This window comes from Magnolia sinica, chromosome 14, assembly GCF_029962835.1.
Source record: "Magnolia sinica isolate HGM2019 chromosome 14, MsV1, whole genome shotgun sequence".
NCBI classification, from domain to species: Eukaryota; Viridiplantae; Streptophyta; class Magnoliopsida; order Magnoliales; family Magnoliaceae; genus Magnolia; species Magnolia sinica.
The window spans coordinates 59,110,209-59,128,908 of NC_080586.1; the positions used below are offsets into that span (position 1 = coordinate 59,110,209).

Sequence of the window (18,700 nt, forward strand, 5' to 3'; positions counted from 1 at the left end):
GGGATGGACGATAGCAGACCTCAAGGGAATCGATCCCTCGATTTGTACTCACCGCATATATCTTGAGGATAATGCAAAAACCGCTCGGCAACCACCACGTCGACTAAATCCAAAGATGGAGGAAGTGGGTAAAGCCGAGGTTCTTAAACTATTGGATGTGGGTATTATATACCCTATATCCGATAGTCATGGGTGAGTCCAACTCAAGTGGTCCCTAAGAAGTCCTAATCACCATCGTAGCCAATGCTAATAATGAACTCGTGCCAACCTAGAGTCACTACCGGTTGGAGAATGTGCATTGACTACGGAAGTTGAATACCGTCACGAGGAAAGACCACTTCCCTTTACCATTCATTGATCGAGATCCTGGAAAGGTTAGTGGTCATTCCTATTACTGCTTTCTTGACGTATTCGGGCTACAACCAGATAGAGATAGCCCCTGAAGACCAGGAAAAGACCACATTTACATGTCCCTACGGCACCTTTGCCTATCGAAGGATGCCATTCGGACTATGTAATGCCCCTGCTACCTTTCAGCGATGTATGCTTAGTATCTTTTCTGATATGGTAGGGCAATATCTAGAGGTCTTCATGGACGACTTCTCTGTTTATGGTCCATCTTTCAGCAAGTGCTTGGAAAGTCTTAAATGTGTGCTGAAAAGATGTGAAGAGAAGAACTTGGTACTCAATTGGGAGAAGTGCCATTTCATGGTTCAGAAGGGAATTGTCCTTGGGCATATCATCTCATCCAAAGGAATCGAGGTAGATAAGGCAAAAATAGATCTTATCTCTAACCTACCTCCACCCAAGAACATCAGAGACGTGCGATCCTTTTTAGGACACGCAGGATTTTACAGGCGATTCATAAAGGACTTTAGTCTTCTCTCTCGTCCTTTATGTAATCTTCTTCAAAAGGATGCTCCGTACGAGTGGACTGAGCAATGCCAGGAAGCTTTCACCAAGCTTAAGGGCACGTTAACCACTGCACCTATCATGCAGCCACCCGACTGGAGCCTCCCTTTTGAGCTTATGTGCGACGCTTCTGATTATGCTCTTGGGGCAGTCCTAGGCCAGAGAAAAGATAAGAAGCCATACGTCATTCATTACGCGAGTAGGACTCTAAATCCTGCCCAGGTGAACTACTCGACTACGGAAAAGGAACTCTTAGCTGTAGTGTTCGCCTTGGACAAATTTAGGTCCTACTTGATCGGATCCAAGATCATTATCTATACAGATCATGCGGCACTTAAGTATCTTCTTTCTAAGAATGATTCTAAGCCCCGCTTGATACGATGGATCCTTCTACTCCAAGAATTTGATTTGGAAATTAAAGATAAAAAGGGAGTAGAGAACGTAGTGGCCGATCACCTTTCTCGCCTTAATACCTCTGATTCCCTTGAGGCGACCCATATCAATGATATGTTCCCTGATGAACAATTGTTCAGAGTCTCCCATTCACCTTGGTTCGCTGATATTGCTAATTATCTTATCACAGGTTCTATACTAACACATTGGACTGCGCAAGATAAGAAGAAATTCTTTACCAAGGTGTGCAACTTTTTTTGGGACGATCCATATTTATTTAAATATTGCCCAGATTAAATCTTAAGGAGATGTATGCCAGACGATGAGCATCAGAGCATCATCTCCTTCTGTCACTCAGAGGCCTGTGGTGGTCACTTTTCTGCTAAAAAGACCACAGCCAAGATTCTGCAGTGTGGCTTTTACTGGCCCACTATGTTTAGGGACACTCATGAGTTTTGCAAAGCTTGTGAGCGCTGTCAGAAATTGGGAGCATTGTCCCGTCGAAATATGATGCCTTTGAATCCCATTCTTATCATTGAAGCATTTGATTGCTGGGGCATCGATTTCATGGGACCATTCCCCCAATCGTTTGGAAATCTGTATATTTTGCTCGCCGTGGATTATGTCACTAAATGGGTCGAAGCGATTCCGTGTCGAAAGAATGACCATCGCACGGTCATTAAATTCCTGAAAGAGAACATCCTTTCTCGATTCGGAACGCCTCGAGCCATCATTAGTGATGGGGGCTCACACTTTTGTAATAGACCATTCGAGAGCTTAATGAAGAAATACGGTATCTCTCATAAGGTGAGCACCCCATACCATCCGCAGACAAGTGGACAAGCTGAGATTTCCAATAGGGAGATTAAACACATTTTGGAGAAAACGGTTAACCCAGATCGTAAGGATTGGTCAATCCGACTGACCGATGCCTTATGGGCATACCGTACTGCCTTTAAAACCCCTATTGGAATGTCTCCCTTTAGACTTGTCTATGGAAAAGCTTGTCACCTGCCTGTGGAGTTGGAACATAAAGCGTACTGGGCGATCAAAAATCTCAATTTCAATCTGGACAACGCTGGCTCGCTACGCAAACTTCAATTGAATGAACTTGAAGAAATCCGGAACGACGCATACGAAAATTCGAGAATTTACAAGGACAGGATGAAGGCGTTTCATGATCAACATATTCTACGAAAATCATTCACGCCAGGCCAGAAAGTCCTTTTGTATAATTCTCGATTACATCTCTTTCCGGGTAAGCTTCGATCTCGTTGGACCGGCCCTTACATTGTTGTTACTGCTTATCCTCATGGGGCCGTCGAGATAAGAGATCCCGACAATGGCAAGGAGTTTAAAGTAAATGGACATCGTTTAAAGCCATTTGTCGAGAAATTTGATTCAGAGGACATGTCCATGCCTCTGACCGATCCTGTTTACCAGGACTGATCTCCTAGTCTGATGGAGGTATAGGTAGGTTTATCGCTTTCTTAGGTCTAGGGTAGTTGCTTTATTTGTCTGGCTGAAGACGGTAAACTTAGCGCTCCTGGGAGGCAACCCAGTTCTTCATTTCATTTTTATCATTAGTTAGTTCAATGTTTGTGGGTAACATTACTGCAAACCCTCACGAGACTACAACTCGTCCACTAGGGGTAACCTAGGGGTTTAAAGGCTTGTTGCATGCGCTAAATGCAATCGAGAGCACCTGCGAAAGTGGTATAGGTAGGATTTTATTTTTGTTAGTGTTATTTTCTCTCTCGTGCTGACTGGATTCCATGCTGCGATCTCTTTGAAAGTCTCTCATGATTCATCATTCAGGTACTATCTTTCCATCACTCCTATTTATTTTTTTCCCGTTGTCTCATGTGCATTGCATATCTATTTCCTTTTTTTTTACATTGAGGACAATGTAGATTTTTGGTTGGGGGTGGGAGATTAGGTTTCCTAATCAGTGTTTTCTTGGTCTTGAACAAAAAAAAAAAAAATAAAATAAAAAAAAATTTTTGAAAATTTTTAAATTTTTCTAGAATTTCATATGAATTCGAAGTGATTTTGACGACCATCTTGGACTTAGAATTTCAAGATATGTGATGTTGGTACTTCATGACTTTTGGATTCAGTTATCTATTAAATTTCACAGCTAAGTTTGAATTATTAATCCATTATTAGAATTTGTAAACATTGATTGAGTCATGAATGCGCAGGACACATCTCGCTTGTATATTAAGGTTTTAGTTCGATATTAAAGGATTAACTTGGCAATCACTAAACATGAAAGGAACCAACTTGAGAAATCGAAAGGATTGGGCAAATGGTCTTTACCTTAGGTTTGCTCCCTATAGGTGTAGATTTAATTTCTCATGAATGATATGTGAAAAAGTTGGGTGTACAGTCTTTACCTTAGGTTTGCTCCCTATAGGTGAAGATCTGATCATTCTTCTTGGCGTTACTTCTGAAACAAAAAAAAAAAAAAAAAAAAAAAAAAAAAATCAAATTAAATTAAAAGAATAAAAAGATAATGTGTAAGCCAAAGAAGAGTTATCATGAATTCTCTCAGTTGTTACCAATGATATCCTTAGATATCAAGGTGAATCTTAAGGTCGACAAGTCGAGATTAGATTATACATTCATAGATCTCAATGGCTAGAATCGTTCTAATTGGTGGATTAATATTTGAGCTTGATTATGAAGTACCGTGAGTTTGATTCTAAGAGAAAGCGCTGCCAACATTCATGAATCTTAGAATTCGAATATCTGAATTGTTTTTCATAAATCTCTCGAGTTTGTAGAAATTGGTCTGAATTTCTCAACTTACTTTTCGCATACTTTGCTCGGGACTAGCAAAATGCTGGTTGGGGGTTGTGTTGAGGGTCAAATATTGCATATCAGACCCATTTATTGTATGGATTTACAAGCATGACACCGTTTAATAGCCTAATTTAATTGTATTTGTGATGCAGGGCGTCTTCATGAGCTTGGACTGGGAAAGGACACTAAAAAGCATGGATTTACCGATCTGATGACACTAAAGCATGGGACGGACCTTAGGAGACCAAAATCGATAGATTTGCATGCCAGGGATCCAAGAAAATCGAGGAATTGAAGCTCAAATGGCCTGAAAAGTGTCCAGAATGCAAGATCATAGGGTTCTCACCATCCGATCAGTTCGAAACTCCATATATGGCCTGAGGACCATAAAGTAACCGTACACGTAAAATTTCAACTCCTGGATCACTGTGGAAGTGGCCCAACGGACAAATCAGCCCCTTTAATCATTATGTGGGCCCCGCCTGATATCTGGATATACCCCAATTTTGGTCTCAACGCCTTAAACTGCGTGTCAAAACAGATGGATGGAGCAGATTTCTTACAAACATCACGATGGACCCCACAGGGCCAGTGCGTGTACACCATGTACACGGCACTGGCCGTGCACCGAACCACGCTACGCGGGTCAGCAGCGCTGACCCGCATCTCCTCTTCAAATATGGCGGTGGCCGTTTCACGCGGCGAGACGGACGGACCGTTTTGCGGATGGTAGTGGGCCCCACAGCGTACATTTTCGGATGATCCAAGCCAGCCATCTTGTAGAGGGCCATGATTTCTTCAAACCCATGCTAAAATTTTGGACCCATGCAAGCACACGTGCACGATACAGAGGCCATAAGTGGACTGCCCTGCAACGTTCAAATTGATGTTTGGAAGATTTCTTCTCTGATTCCGCGTCAATGGATGTTCAAAACTACCCATTCTTGACCGAAATTTCATCCTGAATCCATGGAGTTCTCCGAAAACACCTCTGTGGGGCCCACCGAACACGTCAGCGCCTTTGCGTACGCCTTACGCGCGTCCGGGAAATCCGGAGATTCGGGGGAGTTGTGGGCCACGATCATCAATCTTCTCGATGATCTGAACCGTCTAAATGATAGAGAGGGAAGATGCATCCACTTCCACGCTGGCAGAATTGATCAGAAAGTGAACAGCGGGCCGCACGAAGTCCTTTTGCCGATTCCTTGCTGTGAAAGGAGTCTCCTCACGCACCGACTCCAGCCGGGACTCCCTTCCACCGGCCTTGCTGCTATTAAAGGAAGAAAAGGAAGGAAGAAAAAGGGAAAAAGAAAAAGAAAACAAGAGGACGGGAAGAAAAAAAGTGAGTAGGAGAAGTTTGGGAACGTGGAATTTGGCAAGAGTGTGGCTGCTGTGCGTACTGGAACGGCTGGAGCAATTGTTGCTGCTGTGTACGGTCAGGGAGAAAGACGGCAGGAGTGGACGAGCTAGGGAGAGAGAAAGAGGAGCAGAAGTTTAGTGGCTTGGGTTTGGGTTTTGAACGTGAGGAAGAAAAGGAAGAAGAAAAGTGGCTGAGTTGGTACTGTGCTATGTTTATTTTCTTTCATTTTAATTTGTTTAAGAGATTCATCCACATCATGCCAATGTGTGGCTGAACCTCTTAGCTAGGGCTAAGAGGTGAAGCTTGTGGTCTGATGGGAGAAACTTTGCTGGTGCCTATTGTTTAGATGGACTGATATTGATTTTTGTTCAAATTAAAAAGAGTACTTTCAGTTATTTTTAAGGGTTTGTTGTGACTGAAATTACAATGGATCTGCGATGATTTTGAGTATTTCTTTCTTCTTTTTGATGCTCATGACGTCAGGAGACCCTGTTGTTCACCATAGTCCCCTGGGCATGGTAGGATGATAGTACCCTTCCTGATCTTCATACATTGTTGAATGGTTGGTAATTAGTTTAATCTTGTTGTTTACTTTGTCTCCTGGGCATGGTTAGATGATGGAATCCATTCTAATTCATACACCTTTCATCTCTTGAAACCTATATCAATGGCAGTTCAGTAAATTTCCATAATTTGGGATCCTGGCATACGATCTCCCTGATCTCTACAAGTGGATCCTCTGAATCCCTAGTTCCCTTCCTTTGAATTACTTAAGTTTTAGATAATTATTCCACAAATTATTCCCTAAGTTTTATTTGATTTAGATCGCATCTTAGTCTAGTTCTAGTTCTGCTTGATTTCAGATAACGTACAGGTATCAGTCCCTGTGGATTCGACCTCGGTCTTACCGAGTTTATTACTACATCACAACCCTATACTTGGGGAGTGAACAATTTTCGACATTGTATGATTATGACGTTGTATTTATGTGCTTGACACTTATCTTGCGCACACACTTTCACCACCCTTTAAGCTTTCTATAAGCTTATGCACAATAGATGCATGCAGGTGACGTTGGTTGCAGCGACGTTGAGCTTGGAGCGTGCAGCTGTCTTCTAGAGCTTTGATTTTACTTTAGCATATGTATTTCCCTTTCAGCATTGTATTCAAAGTTTATATTAGTAGATATGTGATGATGATGTTGCTTTTGTGATTTGGGTAAACTTGTGATTATGCTTCTTACGAGATAAATGTACGTTAAAAAATCTTCCTTGTAGGATCCCAGGATCAGAACTTGGCATATGGGCGCTGGGAGCTGAGAATGGGGTACTATAGAGGCTGTCGTCACCGGATTCGGTGATCGGGATTCCTGTAAATCCGATTTCCAGGTTTGGGGCGTGACAACCTCCCTGAGGTCCAGGGTGATGCTTGTTATGGGTAAAAATAGATTGATTGAATAAAGGAGGTCAGCTCGGACCTCTGCACTCATCATGTGATCAGCTAGTGCTGGTCACGACTAATGAGCTCCTCAACGGCCTAAAAACAATAATACACTACTAAGGAAACGACCTACTCCTCGAGCTCGGCCATCAGAAGATAAAGTATCTCTACTTCCAACAGATGTTAAGCCCTTCCCACGGTCCCATCCATTTCCGAGTTGCTGATTGAAAATATCTCTCAACAAAGGCCCTCGAGGCACGACCCTGCATGAGGTAAGACCCCAAGTCACTACACTCGGGGAAACCCTGCCCCGTACAGTAAGATGAAGAGAATGGTCATCCCTGATTCCGTCTACATTCTACTAAGGAAAGGAGCTCTGTCTTAATACTTAGACACAACTCCCGAGGGCAAGTCAGCAGATCGGTAATCTACTCAATGCCAAGGGAAAACTCGACCACGGCTCACTAGAGAATCTAGGTCGGCAAATTACCTTTCGGAATGTCTATGTAAGTCACTTATAACTCTTGACCTCGACCTCCTACTACATGTTTCTACTGGTTCTGACCGTCCAGATCTTATTAAAGATATCTATCCGAGATCTCAGCCGAGGATCTCGGGAGACAACTACAACACGGGTCTGTCTGAGATCTCAGCTAAAGATCTCAGAAGATCATTGCGATATGCTCAGGATATGATTCCCTCTACAACACGCACCTACTAAATAGGGAGATTGCCCTCTACGCCACCATCCCCTTTTAACTATAAATATGAGCATCTCTAATGGTGAAAGATAGACACAACTCCACACAAAAAAACCATACTCTTTACTAGACCCAGTTTCCCTGTCTGAATTAGGCATTAGAGGGTTCCCTACTGCAACCATGGTCTCATTTGTCTTCTCTGTGTGCAGGTATTTGAAGGTCGAAGAAGAGTTAACCAAATTTCTGCATCAACATTTTGGCGTCGTCTGTGGGAACGACATTGGAAGTCGTTCTCATCATCTACAGTGATTCAACAATGGTGAAAGGGAGATAGAAAGCCCAGAAGGTCGTTGCTACATCTAGTCTTACGCTAGCAGAATAGTCCGTGGACTATAGGGACTCAACCTCCCAACTTTAGGCTGATTCTGCCCTCGCAGGTCCAGTGCAGCGGTGCCAGAACCCGAGGGGGGGGGGGGGGTGTTAGCTTGTCTCCTCAGAGTATTGTTGAGACTCAAATATTACATAATTTTCTCCATTTATATCTTTGTTTTATGAACATGAATCAGCTTAATGTTCTATTTTACTCACGTTTATGTTGCAATGTAAATTTAAGAGCTTGGATTGAAAAGGATGCTAAAAGCATGAATTTGATGCTCAAGAATCACCAAGGTAAGGAATGGATCTTAGGAGACCAAGATTGAAGAATTCATATCCCAAAGATTCAAGAAAACCAAGTGAGGAATGAAGAGAATCAAACATTTGAAGTGAAGAATCCTGAAATTATCCTGAAAAAGCATATTCTAAAACTCTGAAATCTATTTTGGAAAACTGAGCAGCGAGAAGTCTATTTTAGCAAACTGCGTAAATTTGAGGCAATTTCTAGAGTTTTCCAACTTGGTGCGAAAGTTAGAGTTCCCCACTCATAAATAGGGCTTCCCAAGGCATTCCTAAGCATCATTCAAAGCATCCCAAAGTAAGATCTAGAGTTTTTAGAGAGTTTTATCTAGGGTTTTTGAAAAGTTTCATAGTTTTATTTTTTCTTTCTTTAGAAGCTTGTAGATATTTATTCTTTTTCGTTGCTTTCTTTTTTCTAGTTATTTTTTTTTCTAGTTTCCTCTAGCCCAAGCTAGAAGGGAAGCACATTAGTTTAATGTTTTCATAGTTATGATGATTGATTATTTTAATGATGAGAAGAATGATGTATGCATGTTATCCATTATTTAGGTTTAGCTTTTTTATCCTCATGTGAGATTTATATGTTTCCATCATATGATATCCACATTGATGGATAGGCTTACCCTGGATCAATTACATTTCTTAGATAGGAGAGGTTCTCAACATGCTATATTTCTTTGATATTCATTATCTCATTGATATTAAATTCTTAAAATCACTGGTACTTGAGAATATATATCAATGATGCAAATCCATGATTTTCTAATCTTTTATATCATTTATTAAAATATTTAAACTGTTTTATTTTTCAATTAGGCTAACCATAGTGCTCAGATCCTAGCTGTGTTATCTAAGTCATCATGATTTTGGAACATTAACCTATATGTGGAACTTTGAAGCTTGGGTGTTGTTTTAATTCAATTGAATTACATCCATTCAAAACTCCTAAAATCAAATCATCAGTTCATTTTTTTAATTACTTAGTTTGTTTTGCATTTGATTTTCTCCTTATCGCAATTCATCTCCCTGTGGGATTGACCTTGTATTCACAACATACTACTTACGAACCTCTGCACTTGGAGGTAAGCAATCAAGTATAAAGTTGAAGCATTGACAAACAACATCGATTAGATAAAACAAATGATAGACGATATAATCCTCCTCCCAACCAGGGGGATAAGGAAGCTAGTGGTCGGGCAGCCAATGAAGTTTTTGCACCATCTCAAGGGCCCGTCGGCTCCTAGAGGAACAAGCAGGCCTGCAAAGCACCGAAATGTGCACCCTCCCATGCTTCAGGCATTGTCGCGCTGGCTGCCTCTGATCTACATCATGAGTTAGAGAAATAGAGGCGCGACAAGGCTCCCAAGATAGAGGTCACTCTTAAAATAGTGGTCGAGAATGAGGATCTTTAGGAGGCCGAACTTAACGAGCTACGAGGTTAGATCGGCGACATACGACAAGCATATCGTGCACACACTCTAACCTTGATAGAAGCTATACTGGACGAAACTGAGCCACCGTTCACCAACGATATCATACAAGCTCAGCTCCTGCCTAGATTTAGGATGGTACAAATTGCTGCCTATTCTGGGTCCACCGACCTGGCCGAGCATCTAGAATCTTTCAGGGCGTGGATAGAGCTCCATGGTGCTTCGACTGCAGTAATGTGCCTAGCATTCTCCTTAACTCTGTCAAGAGCAAATCGAAAATGGTTCCGATAGCTGAAGCCAAAGTTCATCAGTTCATTTACTCAGCTCAACAAAGCCTTCATTTCTAACTTCATCAGAGGAAAAGAAAAGTTAAAACTAATGACTCACCTCCTCACTATCACTCAAAAGGAGAACGAGTTGTTGAAGGACCACATCAAACGCTTCAACCTAGAGGCAATGCAAGTGGAGGGCTATTCAGATTAGATTGCTCTAGCCGCTATGATGGTCGACCTGAAGGAGGGGAGATTCCTCTGCTCACTCGGCAAGAATCCCCCGACGACATTGGCCGAGAGCTTAGAAGTACTCCTATGCCGAAGAACTTTTTAGCTCTTGAAAAGCCACCAGGAATGGAGGAAGTTCGACCATGGAGAAACGACCGAAGGATGAGTAGGCATCCGCTCACGGCAACAAGCATAGGAGAGACGATGATCCGACCGGGGTCAACATCTGAGCAAACGACCTGAGAGCCGATTCCGCTCCTACACTCACTTCAATGCTACACCTGAGCAGGTTCTCATGAAAGTTTGGGACAAGCGACTCCTGAAATGACTGAATCGGATGAAGACCGATTCCGACAAGTGGGATAAACGGAAGTACTACTACTTCCACCATGACCACGACTATTCCACCAGCGATTGCTTCGACCTTAAAGAAGAGATCGAGATCCTCATCCACAACGGACATTTGCAGGAGTATGTCAGTAGGAGGTAAGAACGGTCAGATCGGAAGAACGAGCAACCCAACAATGGAAACAACAATGAGGCTATCTTCGGCAAGCTCGCGGGAGGAGGAGGCTCGAACCGACCACGTAGAGCTAATTCCCAGAGCATCAGCCACAACAGCTTGGAACATCAGGTTTACCTCACCTACAGACCTCCAAAGGATCAGAAAGTGGCCTCCTGTGAACTAACCTTCACCGAGGAGGATGCTGAAGGTGTCCACTGCCCTTATGACGATGCATTAGTGGAGACCATAAGCATAGCCAACCATAAAGTGTTTCGAATTTTGGTGGACACCGACATCTCGACCGACATCCTCTTCACCGACGCCTTCGATAAAATGAGAGTTGGAAGGTCCCGACTCCAACCTCTCAAAACTCTACTGCTCGGATTCATAAGGGACAAAATCATCTCCGAGAGATCCATACAGCTTCCAGTCACAGCGGGAGAAGGACAAAACCAGACAATGACGATGATCGACTTTCTTGTGGTCGATTGCCCTTCCGTTTACAATGTCATCCTTGGACGATCGTCCCTCAATGCCTTACGAACGGTAGTATCGACTTACTACCTCGTAATGAAGTTTCTGACCGAGCACAGTGTCGGGTAGGTCAGAGGAGATCAGCAGGAAGCTCGTCAGTGCTATTCCATAGCATTAAGGACGTAGCATCACACGATCGCCATCACCTCCCTTGATCCCCGGAAAGAGTCAGTCGAGAGAGGGTCTGTGTTGATTACACCGACCTGAACAAAGTTTTGTAACCATCCCCCTCAGTAAATCCAACTTGACCCGTACTGTATAGGTCGGCTCATCACTAGCCCCGGATCTATGGGATGAAGTCGTGGACCTCCTCCAATGCAATGTCGACGTTTTCGCTTGGTCCCACTAAGACATGCCCGGCATTAGCCCGGAAGTAATGGTCTACAAGTTGAACGTTGATCTTGACCACCGACTAGTAAGGAAAAAGCGACGTGCTTTCGAACTAGAATGATATACCATCATCGGTGAAGAAGTCAGAAACTCCTCGAAGCAGGTTTTATTGAAGAGATCTACTATCTTGACTGGGTCGCTAATGTCGTCTTGGTGAAACAGTCGAAGGGGAAGTGGCGGGTCTGTGTTGATTACACCGACATGAACAAAGCCTGTTCGAAGGATAGTTTTCTCCTTCCCAGGTCAACTAGTTGGTCGACGGTACAACCGGGCACGAGCTCCTAAGCTTCGTGTATGCTTATTCGGGCTATAACTATATCACAAATTCACAATCGGGCACGAGCTCCTAAGCTTCGTGTATGCTTATTCGGGCTATAACTATATCACAAATACACTTTGCCTATCAGTTTCTAAAGACCACAGTATAAGCATATGTGGGCCCACCATGATTCTTGTGACAAATTTACTTTATTCATTTGTTTTGTTAAATGATGTGGGGACAGGGGCTAAAAAATCGGGGAGATCTAAAATTCACGCCGGCCCCACAGCATGAAAAAGTGGTTAGGGAAGGACTGATGGATGAAACCTCCTAAGGTCCAGGGTTATGCTTATATGCCATCAACACGGTTCGTGGGGTCGTTCTTACTGGGATGATTAGAAATGACCTGAAAAAGACAAATGTCAGCCTGATCCAAAACTTCAATGGCACAATAATTTCTCAACGGTGGACGTTTAATCCTCACTGTTTCCTGTCCTGGCGCCATTTAAGTTTTGGATCTACCTCATTTTTCAGCCCATGTCCTGGCAAGATATGGAAAAATGAATGTGGTGAATTTCCCACGAACATGACGGTGCGCCCCACCTACCTTTCTGTCCCAGGAAATTCCTGGGTAATCCGTGTCCCATCATCGTCAGATGTACTATTGATGTACAGCTGAAAATCAGGATGGTCCACTAATCACGTGTTTCACTACCATATTATTACTGGAGACAAAACCAACGTTCAACATTCAACATATACGCGTGAGGCCCATCCAATCATCAGTCAAGTGTGCAACTAGTATACAATGGTGGGAATGGAAAAATAAAAAATAAAAATCATTGTCTAATTAGTTCAACGTTCAACGTTCAACGTTCAACGTCCAGGTGTGGGTCCCATAAATCAGGCCCATCCACTCATTAAATGTCCACTCAGCTTGATTCAAAACTTTCGTGGCCTCCAAAAAGTTTTTAATGGTGAACGTTCAATCAACACTGTGCGCTCCACTTGAGATTTGGATCAACCTCATTTTTGGGATCGTATTATGAAATGATCGGTAAGAATGGGTGGACGGAATGGATGAAATACGTACATCATGGTGGGGCCCACAGAGCACCGACCACTAGCCATTGGCTACTGGCAGGGTCAGTAGCCAATCCATTGCCGCATCATTCATGACCTCAGATATATCACACGTGTGTACTGATTTGGGGATCTTCAAACTTCTCTCGGGAATAGCTCCAGAGTCTATGATTGCACAGAGAAAGTACCATGCATAACGTTGAACAAAAATACTATAGGGACGCAATTCACGACACGCTTACTAATTTAACACATGTGAAAGATCAGGGCCATTCATCAGGAGAGATCTGGTGGGCTGTTGTGGGAGCCCACGGGAACTGTGCATCAGATACAACCCGTCCAATAGATGAGCCCGAATGGAAACTTCCAGGTGGGGCCACACCACGAGCAGGAACAGTTGGAATAGGACACCCAACCAATAAAACCCTCCTCACTTTCTGTGGGGCCCACCGTATTGTGTGTATGCCGTCTAACCCATTCATCAGAGAGAGAGAGAGAGAGAGAGAGAGAGAGAGAGAGAGAGAGAGAGAGAGAGAGAGAGAGAGAGAGAGAGAGAGAGAGAGTTCATACAGTGATTCCTTTGAGATTGATGATGGTCGTGTTTGCGAACTCGTTGTGTTTGATGATGGAATGTGCAAGCTGTGGAACGTAATGTCCAGCGTAGCTCTCCCCTGCTATATAAAAGTCTCTGTTCTTATACTCTGGAAATCTCTCCAACCAGTTCACCAAGAACACATAAGCATCCTTTGCTGTTCGTCTGTCACCACTCATACCATAATCCGATGTCGTGTTCGAGTAGGAAAACCCCACCCCAGCTGGCGACTCCAAGAACAACACATTCGCCACTGTAACAACACCATTCCAATCCAACACATTAGACAAAAGCCCAAAATCAAGAGAAGAAAAATGAAAATTAAAAATAAGAATAATCCCAACCTTTGTTCCATGCGTATTTGTTCCGATAGAGTGTTTTACCGTCGCTCATTACTCGAAAAGGTCCTAATTCTTCCATTGCTCCAAACCCAAGTGAAGAACAACCAGGCCCTAAGAAGACATAAACATAATCCTTTATTGCAATTAATTTAGCTAAGGGTGCGTTTGGATGGGCTATCCAACTGAATTAAAATAATTTGTACTACTAGATTGTATTTTCTTTATTAATAGTTGGTTTCTCAGCCAACTAAACATGACACGGTATGACTCAAGACGAGTCACTCACTTACAAGGACTGATTAGTAGGTTGGTTTTGAAGGCTATTTTATATTTTTAATATATGAGTAGTTCAACTACTAGATTTTCACTATAGTAATGTTTTCTTTAAAGTGCTTTTAGATGCAACAAGGCATAGAATAATTGGATACATTTCATATCTTGGTATAGAAGATTGGTAGAAGATTGTTAGGGACTTGAAAGGAGAGAGACAAGAAGAAGATTTGAAAGGAGAGATGACCAGGAAATTTTACAAGGAGAAGGAGATAAGAAATAGATATTTCACTTGATATAGAAATCAAGTGAAATTATTCTTAATAACATTCATATGAAGAAATTGAAGAACTATCAATCGGATTTCTTACATTGCTCAATGCCCAAGAGGAACAATCAGTGCCTAATTAGAAAAGAAAAACTATAATCATGATTAATATTGTTTGGATGCACTATCAAATTGAATCTCAAAACCGTTTCTTTTTATTCACATTGAGATTTCATTATCTGAATTGGCTGCAAATTCAAAGGCTAGTTCCTAATTAGGAATACTAGGATTTTGCAATTGAATGCACTTGCGCATCCAAACGTGGCCCAAACCGAATTCTTATTTCGATTCGACGTCGATCCTAATCAAATAATTGACGAGGATGGAACACCTACAACTGTTTATCATTAGCAAGACGATAATCTAGATTAATTACCTCCATTGAGCCACAAGAGGAGAGGTTTGGAGGCCTGATGAAACTCCACAGCCTCAGCAAAGTAGTAAAAGAGTGCTCTTCCAGCTTTCTCATCAACGGTCACATAACCACCATAATGCGCAAAATCTATATTCTCTGGCTGGCCTGGTAGCTTGATGATCTTGTCTTTCTCCTTTGATCCTTGCTGGGGAATAATAAGATGATCTGATTCGACGACTTCGGCCTCAAAAGGGCGGTCGTCGGCTGGCCCACGGTTCTTCAAGAGCTTGTCGAGAGCGTCGCTTTGTCTGGCATCAATTGTCAATGGAGAAATGCATAGTAAGAGAGAGAAGATGAAGAAGAATAAAAGGGAACTGGGCTTCTTCACCATTTTTCTTTTATTCCTTCCACCCAAAAATCTCAGCTGATGGTGGATGGATGGAAGAGAAACAGAGACTGTGTGTGTATTTATATACATACACAAAGGAAACATGATTCAAATGCTCTTTCAATTGAGGGAACGGCTCTGGGTACGTAAGGGATTTGTTTGCATGCTTCCAAATTCAATGCAATTGGTACCGTTGATTCCGGATTTTGCTGCTGTGGTTTGCTACAACATTATGATCCAAGCGGTTGAATCTGGGGGTCATTTTTTTCAATGATCCAAACCGTTCATTGGATGGGCCTGGCCGTGGATTGGTATACCCAAAAAGGAAATGATCAGATTGGAACGTTTCCACCATTTGATATTTTTACTCTTTTTCTTTGAACATGGACCGTCTCTTTAACCATTGTTTTTGAGGGACATTGGGGTGGAGTTTTGGGCCTTCGAATCGTGCAGAAGACTCGAATCGTGAAGAAGACTCCCAACGGGACGCGACTTGCCAGTCAACCCACCCAACCGGAGTCCCTGTCTGTAGTGTGGGCCCTACCATGATGTATGTGTTTTATATACGCCGTCCATCTGCTTTTCCAGATCATCTTACTGCATGAACCCAAGAATAAGACATATCCAAATTTCAAGTGGACCACACCACAAGAAAATAATGGTAATTGAACGGCCACCATTAAAAATTCTTATAGCCCACTGTAATGTTTATTTTCCATCCAACCCGTTGATTAGGTCGCACAGACATGGACAAAGGGAAAATACAAATATCAGCTTAATTCAACCAAATCTTTTGTGTCCCTCAAGAGGGTTTTAATGAAGGGCGTTCAATCGCCACGGTTCCGTATGATGTGGTACACATAAGACTTTGATTGGGCTCACATCCTTAAAATAATTTGGAAAGAAGAATGAACAGAATGGATAAAACAAATACATAATGGTGGGGCCCACAGATAACTGTCCAGTAGCTACTGGCTATTGACAACATGAGTGGGCAATCCGCGTCCCCTATACGCACGGAATCTCTGTCGGGCCCACCGAAATATTCATGTCACATCCAATCCGTCCATTAGTTTCACCAGCTCATGACCCAAAATTGAAGCAGATAAAAAAGTCGAAGTGGGCAAACACCGGGATTGAACCCCAACCGTCAAATCGTTGTGGGGCTAGAGAAGTTTTGTTGTGTTTTCAATTATTGCGGATGGGAATAACCATATGAGCGCTTTGGATGCATTCAAACGCCACGGTGTCCATCCAACTGTTCCGTACGGTGGGGTCCACTTGAGTTCTGGATCTGCCTACATGAGCTGGCAAAACTAGTGGATGGAATGGATGTGACACGGACAACCCGGTGGGCCCCACGGACGGTCACACGAAAGTCTCATCCCTTTTACGCCTCATCCTCGTGTGCCGTCAGGACTACCGTTTTGGATCACCGCACGTTACGTCAGTTTCAACGGCTACACTACACTCCCGCCATTTCCTAATTCTCGGCAGTGGTTTCTTCCGGTACATACCAACCTATTATAATAAAATTGTCATATAAACGGTTTGGATCATTGGACAGTGAGTCCGGATGTACGTTATTGCAGTGCATCCGGATGTATTGGGGCAAACCTGAAATCGGATTGCGTACTGAGTTACTCCGTACGCTCTTATCGAACTGAAAAAATCAGTTCGGCCCTCAGTGAATGTACGTGGTTCATCCACGCCGTCCATCCATTTTTTCATCTCATTTAAGGGGTTGTGTTCAAAATTGAAGCATATCCAACACTCAAGTGGATCATACCACAAGAAACAGTAGGAATAATGATTTCCACCGTTGAAACCATGCTAGGCCTCACAGTGATGTTTATTTGTCATCGAACCTGTTCTTAATATCATACATGTCATGGATGAAGGGAAAAACAAATATAAGCTTGATCCAAAACTTCTTTGGCCCTAAGATTATTTCAACGGTAGACTTTTAATTCATATTGTTTCCTTTGATCCATTTCAGCTTTTGATATGCTTCATTTTATCTCAAGCCCTAAAATTATCTGGTAAAATGGATGGACGGAGTGGATAAAATACATAAATCATGGTGAACCTCACAAAGTTTACTTTGCAAGCAAAGTGTACTGAATCGGGCTTTTCACACCTTGGCTCGGCTCGCCCAGTGGCTAACCCCAACTCGAACTCGACTGGATTTAGCCCTTGAGCCTAACTATCCAGCTCAGCTCAGCAGCAGCTCAAGCCAATTTGAGCCGAGTTCAAGCTTTTACAACATTTCCTCAAATACCCATAGTGCATTTTCAATTTCTCACATAATGCAAAACAATAACAACTTCTTACGGGTATTTCATTAGACACTCAGCGAGCATCATCAAAATCAAGATATGATGAGAATGTATAAACCTAAAACATAGTGATTTGTTTTGTATACATTCATTCCTCACCACCCACCAATCTCACGGAGAATGTATCCACCCGAAACAACACTTTGTTGAGTCATTTCATCAGTATCAAAAAAATTAAGTTACCGAGCCAATTCAAGTTGAGGTTCGATCCAAATCGAGGCAATCTCGAACTTGACTCAAAATTTTTTTTAGTTCTAAAAAATAAGCTCGACTCGGCTGAATTCAATTTTGAGACGAGGTGAGTCGAGCTTTTCCGAGTTGAGCCCAGCGAGCTCTTAGCTAACTCCACCTGTGTACAACTCTACCAAGAGCCATGGTATATGGACATAGATTGCTTGTTGGGTGGGGCACGCGTGATGTTTTTTGAAAAATCCATCTCATCCATATGTTTTTCCAGATCATGTTTGGATATGGACCAAAAACTAACGCAGATCTGAAACGCAATTAGGTTGCACGAAGTTGAAAACTCCCTGGGTTCCACTGTGATATTTATATGCCATTCATACCATTGTTAAGGTCATTCCTAATGGGATGAATTGCAAACACAAACATATTAACCTAATCCAGAACTTTTGTGGGTCCCATGGATGTTTCAACTGTAGCCATTCACTTCTCACCGTTTCCTATCATGCTGTCCACTTGAGTTTAGATCTGTCTCATTTTTTATTTTTTTTTGGGGCATGTTTTAAAATGATACGGAGAAACTGATAAAACAAGTGGATTCCCACAAACATCATGGTAGGGCCCAGCTAGCTTTCCCCCGCAGGAAGTTTCTGGGAAAGGTAGGCGGCTAAGTGTTGACGTGGTGTTCTCGGGTTCATAGATACCATTTTTCAAAAGTCAATCCTACTCAATTTGTGACAATGGTAGCTTGTAAATGACAAAATTCAAGGCCTGCATAGCCACAAGCTAATGATCATCAATAAGTTACATCCCAACATTTTTTAACCATTGATTTTATATGATTAATGTTTGAACGGCTCAAATTATTCTAATTGAATTATTTTGAATAATATTACATGTACAATGGATTGTTA

General features: G+C 42.4%; 1 protein-coding gene across 1 annotated transcript in view; it reads right to left on the minus strand.

Moving 5' to 3' along the window:
• LOC131225846 (serine carboxypeptidase II-3-like) overlaps window positions 1-15,600 on the minus strand; it is a 34,781-nt gene extending 19,181 nt beyond the window's left edge. Inside the window, exons 1-3 of the mRNA XM_058221442.1 lie at window positions 14,898-15,600; window positions 13,927-14,034; window positions 13,561-13,835 (exon numbers count right to left, since the gene is read on the minus strand). Of these exons, the coding sequence (XP_058077425.1) occupies window positions 13,561-13,835; window positions 13,927-14,034; window positions 14,898-15,369 (855 nt within the window). The 5' untranslated portion in view covers window positions 15,370-15,600. The remainder of the gene's footprint in view (window positions 1-13,560; window positions 13,836-13,926; window positions 14,035-14,897) is intronic.
• Between the last annotated feature and the right edge of the window lie 3,100 nt (window positions 15,601-18,700).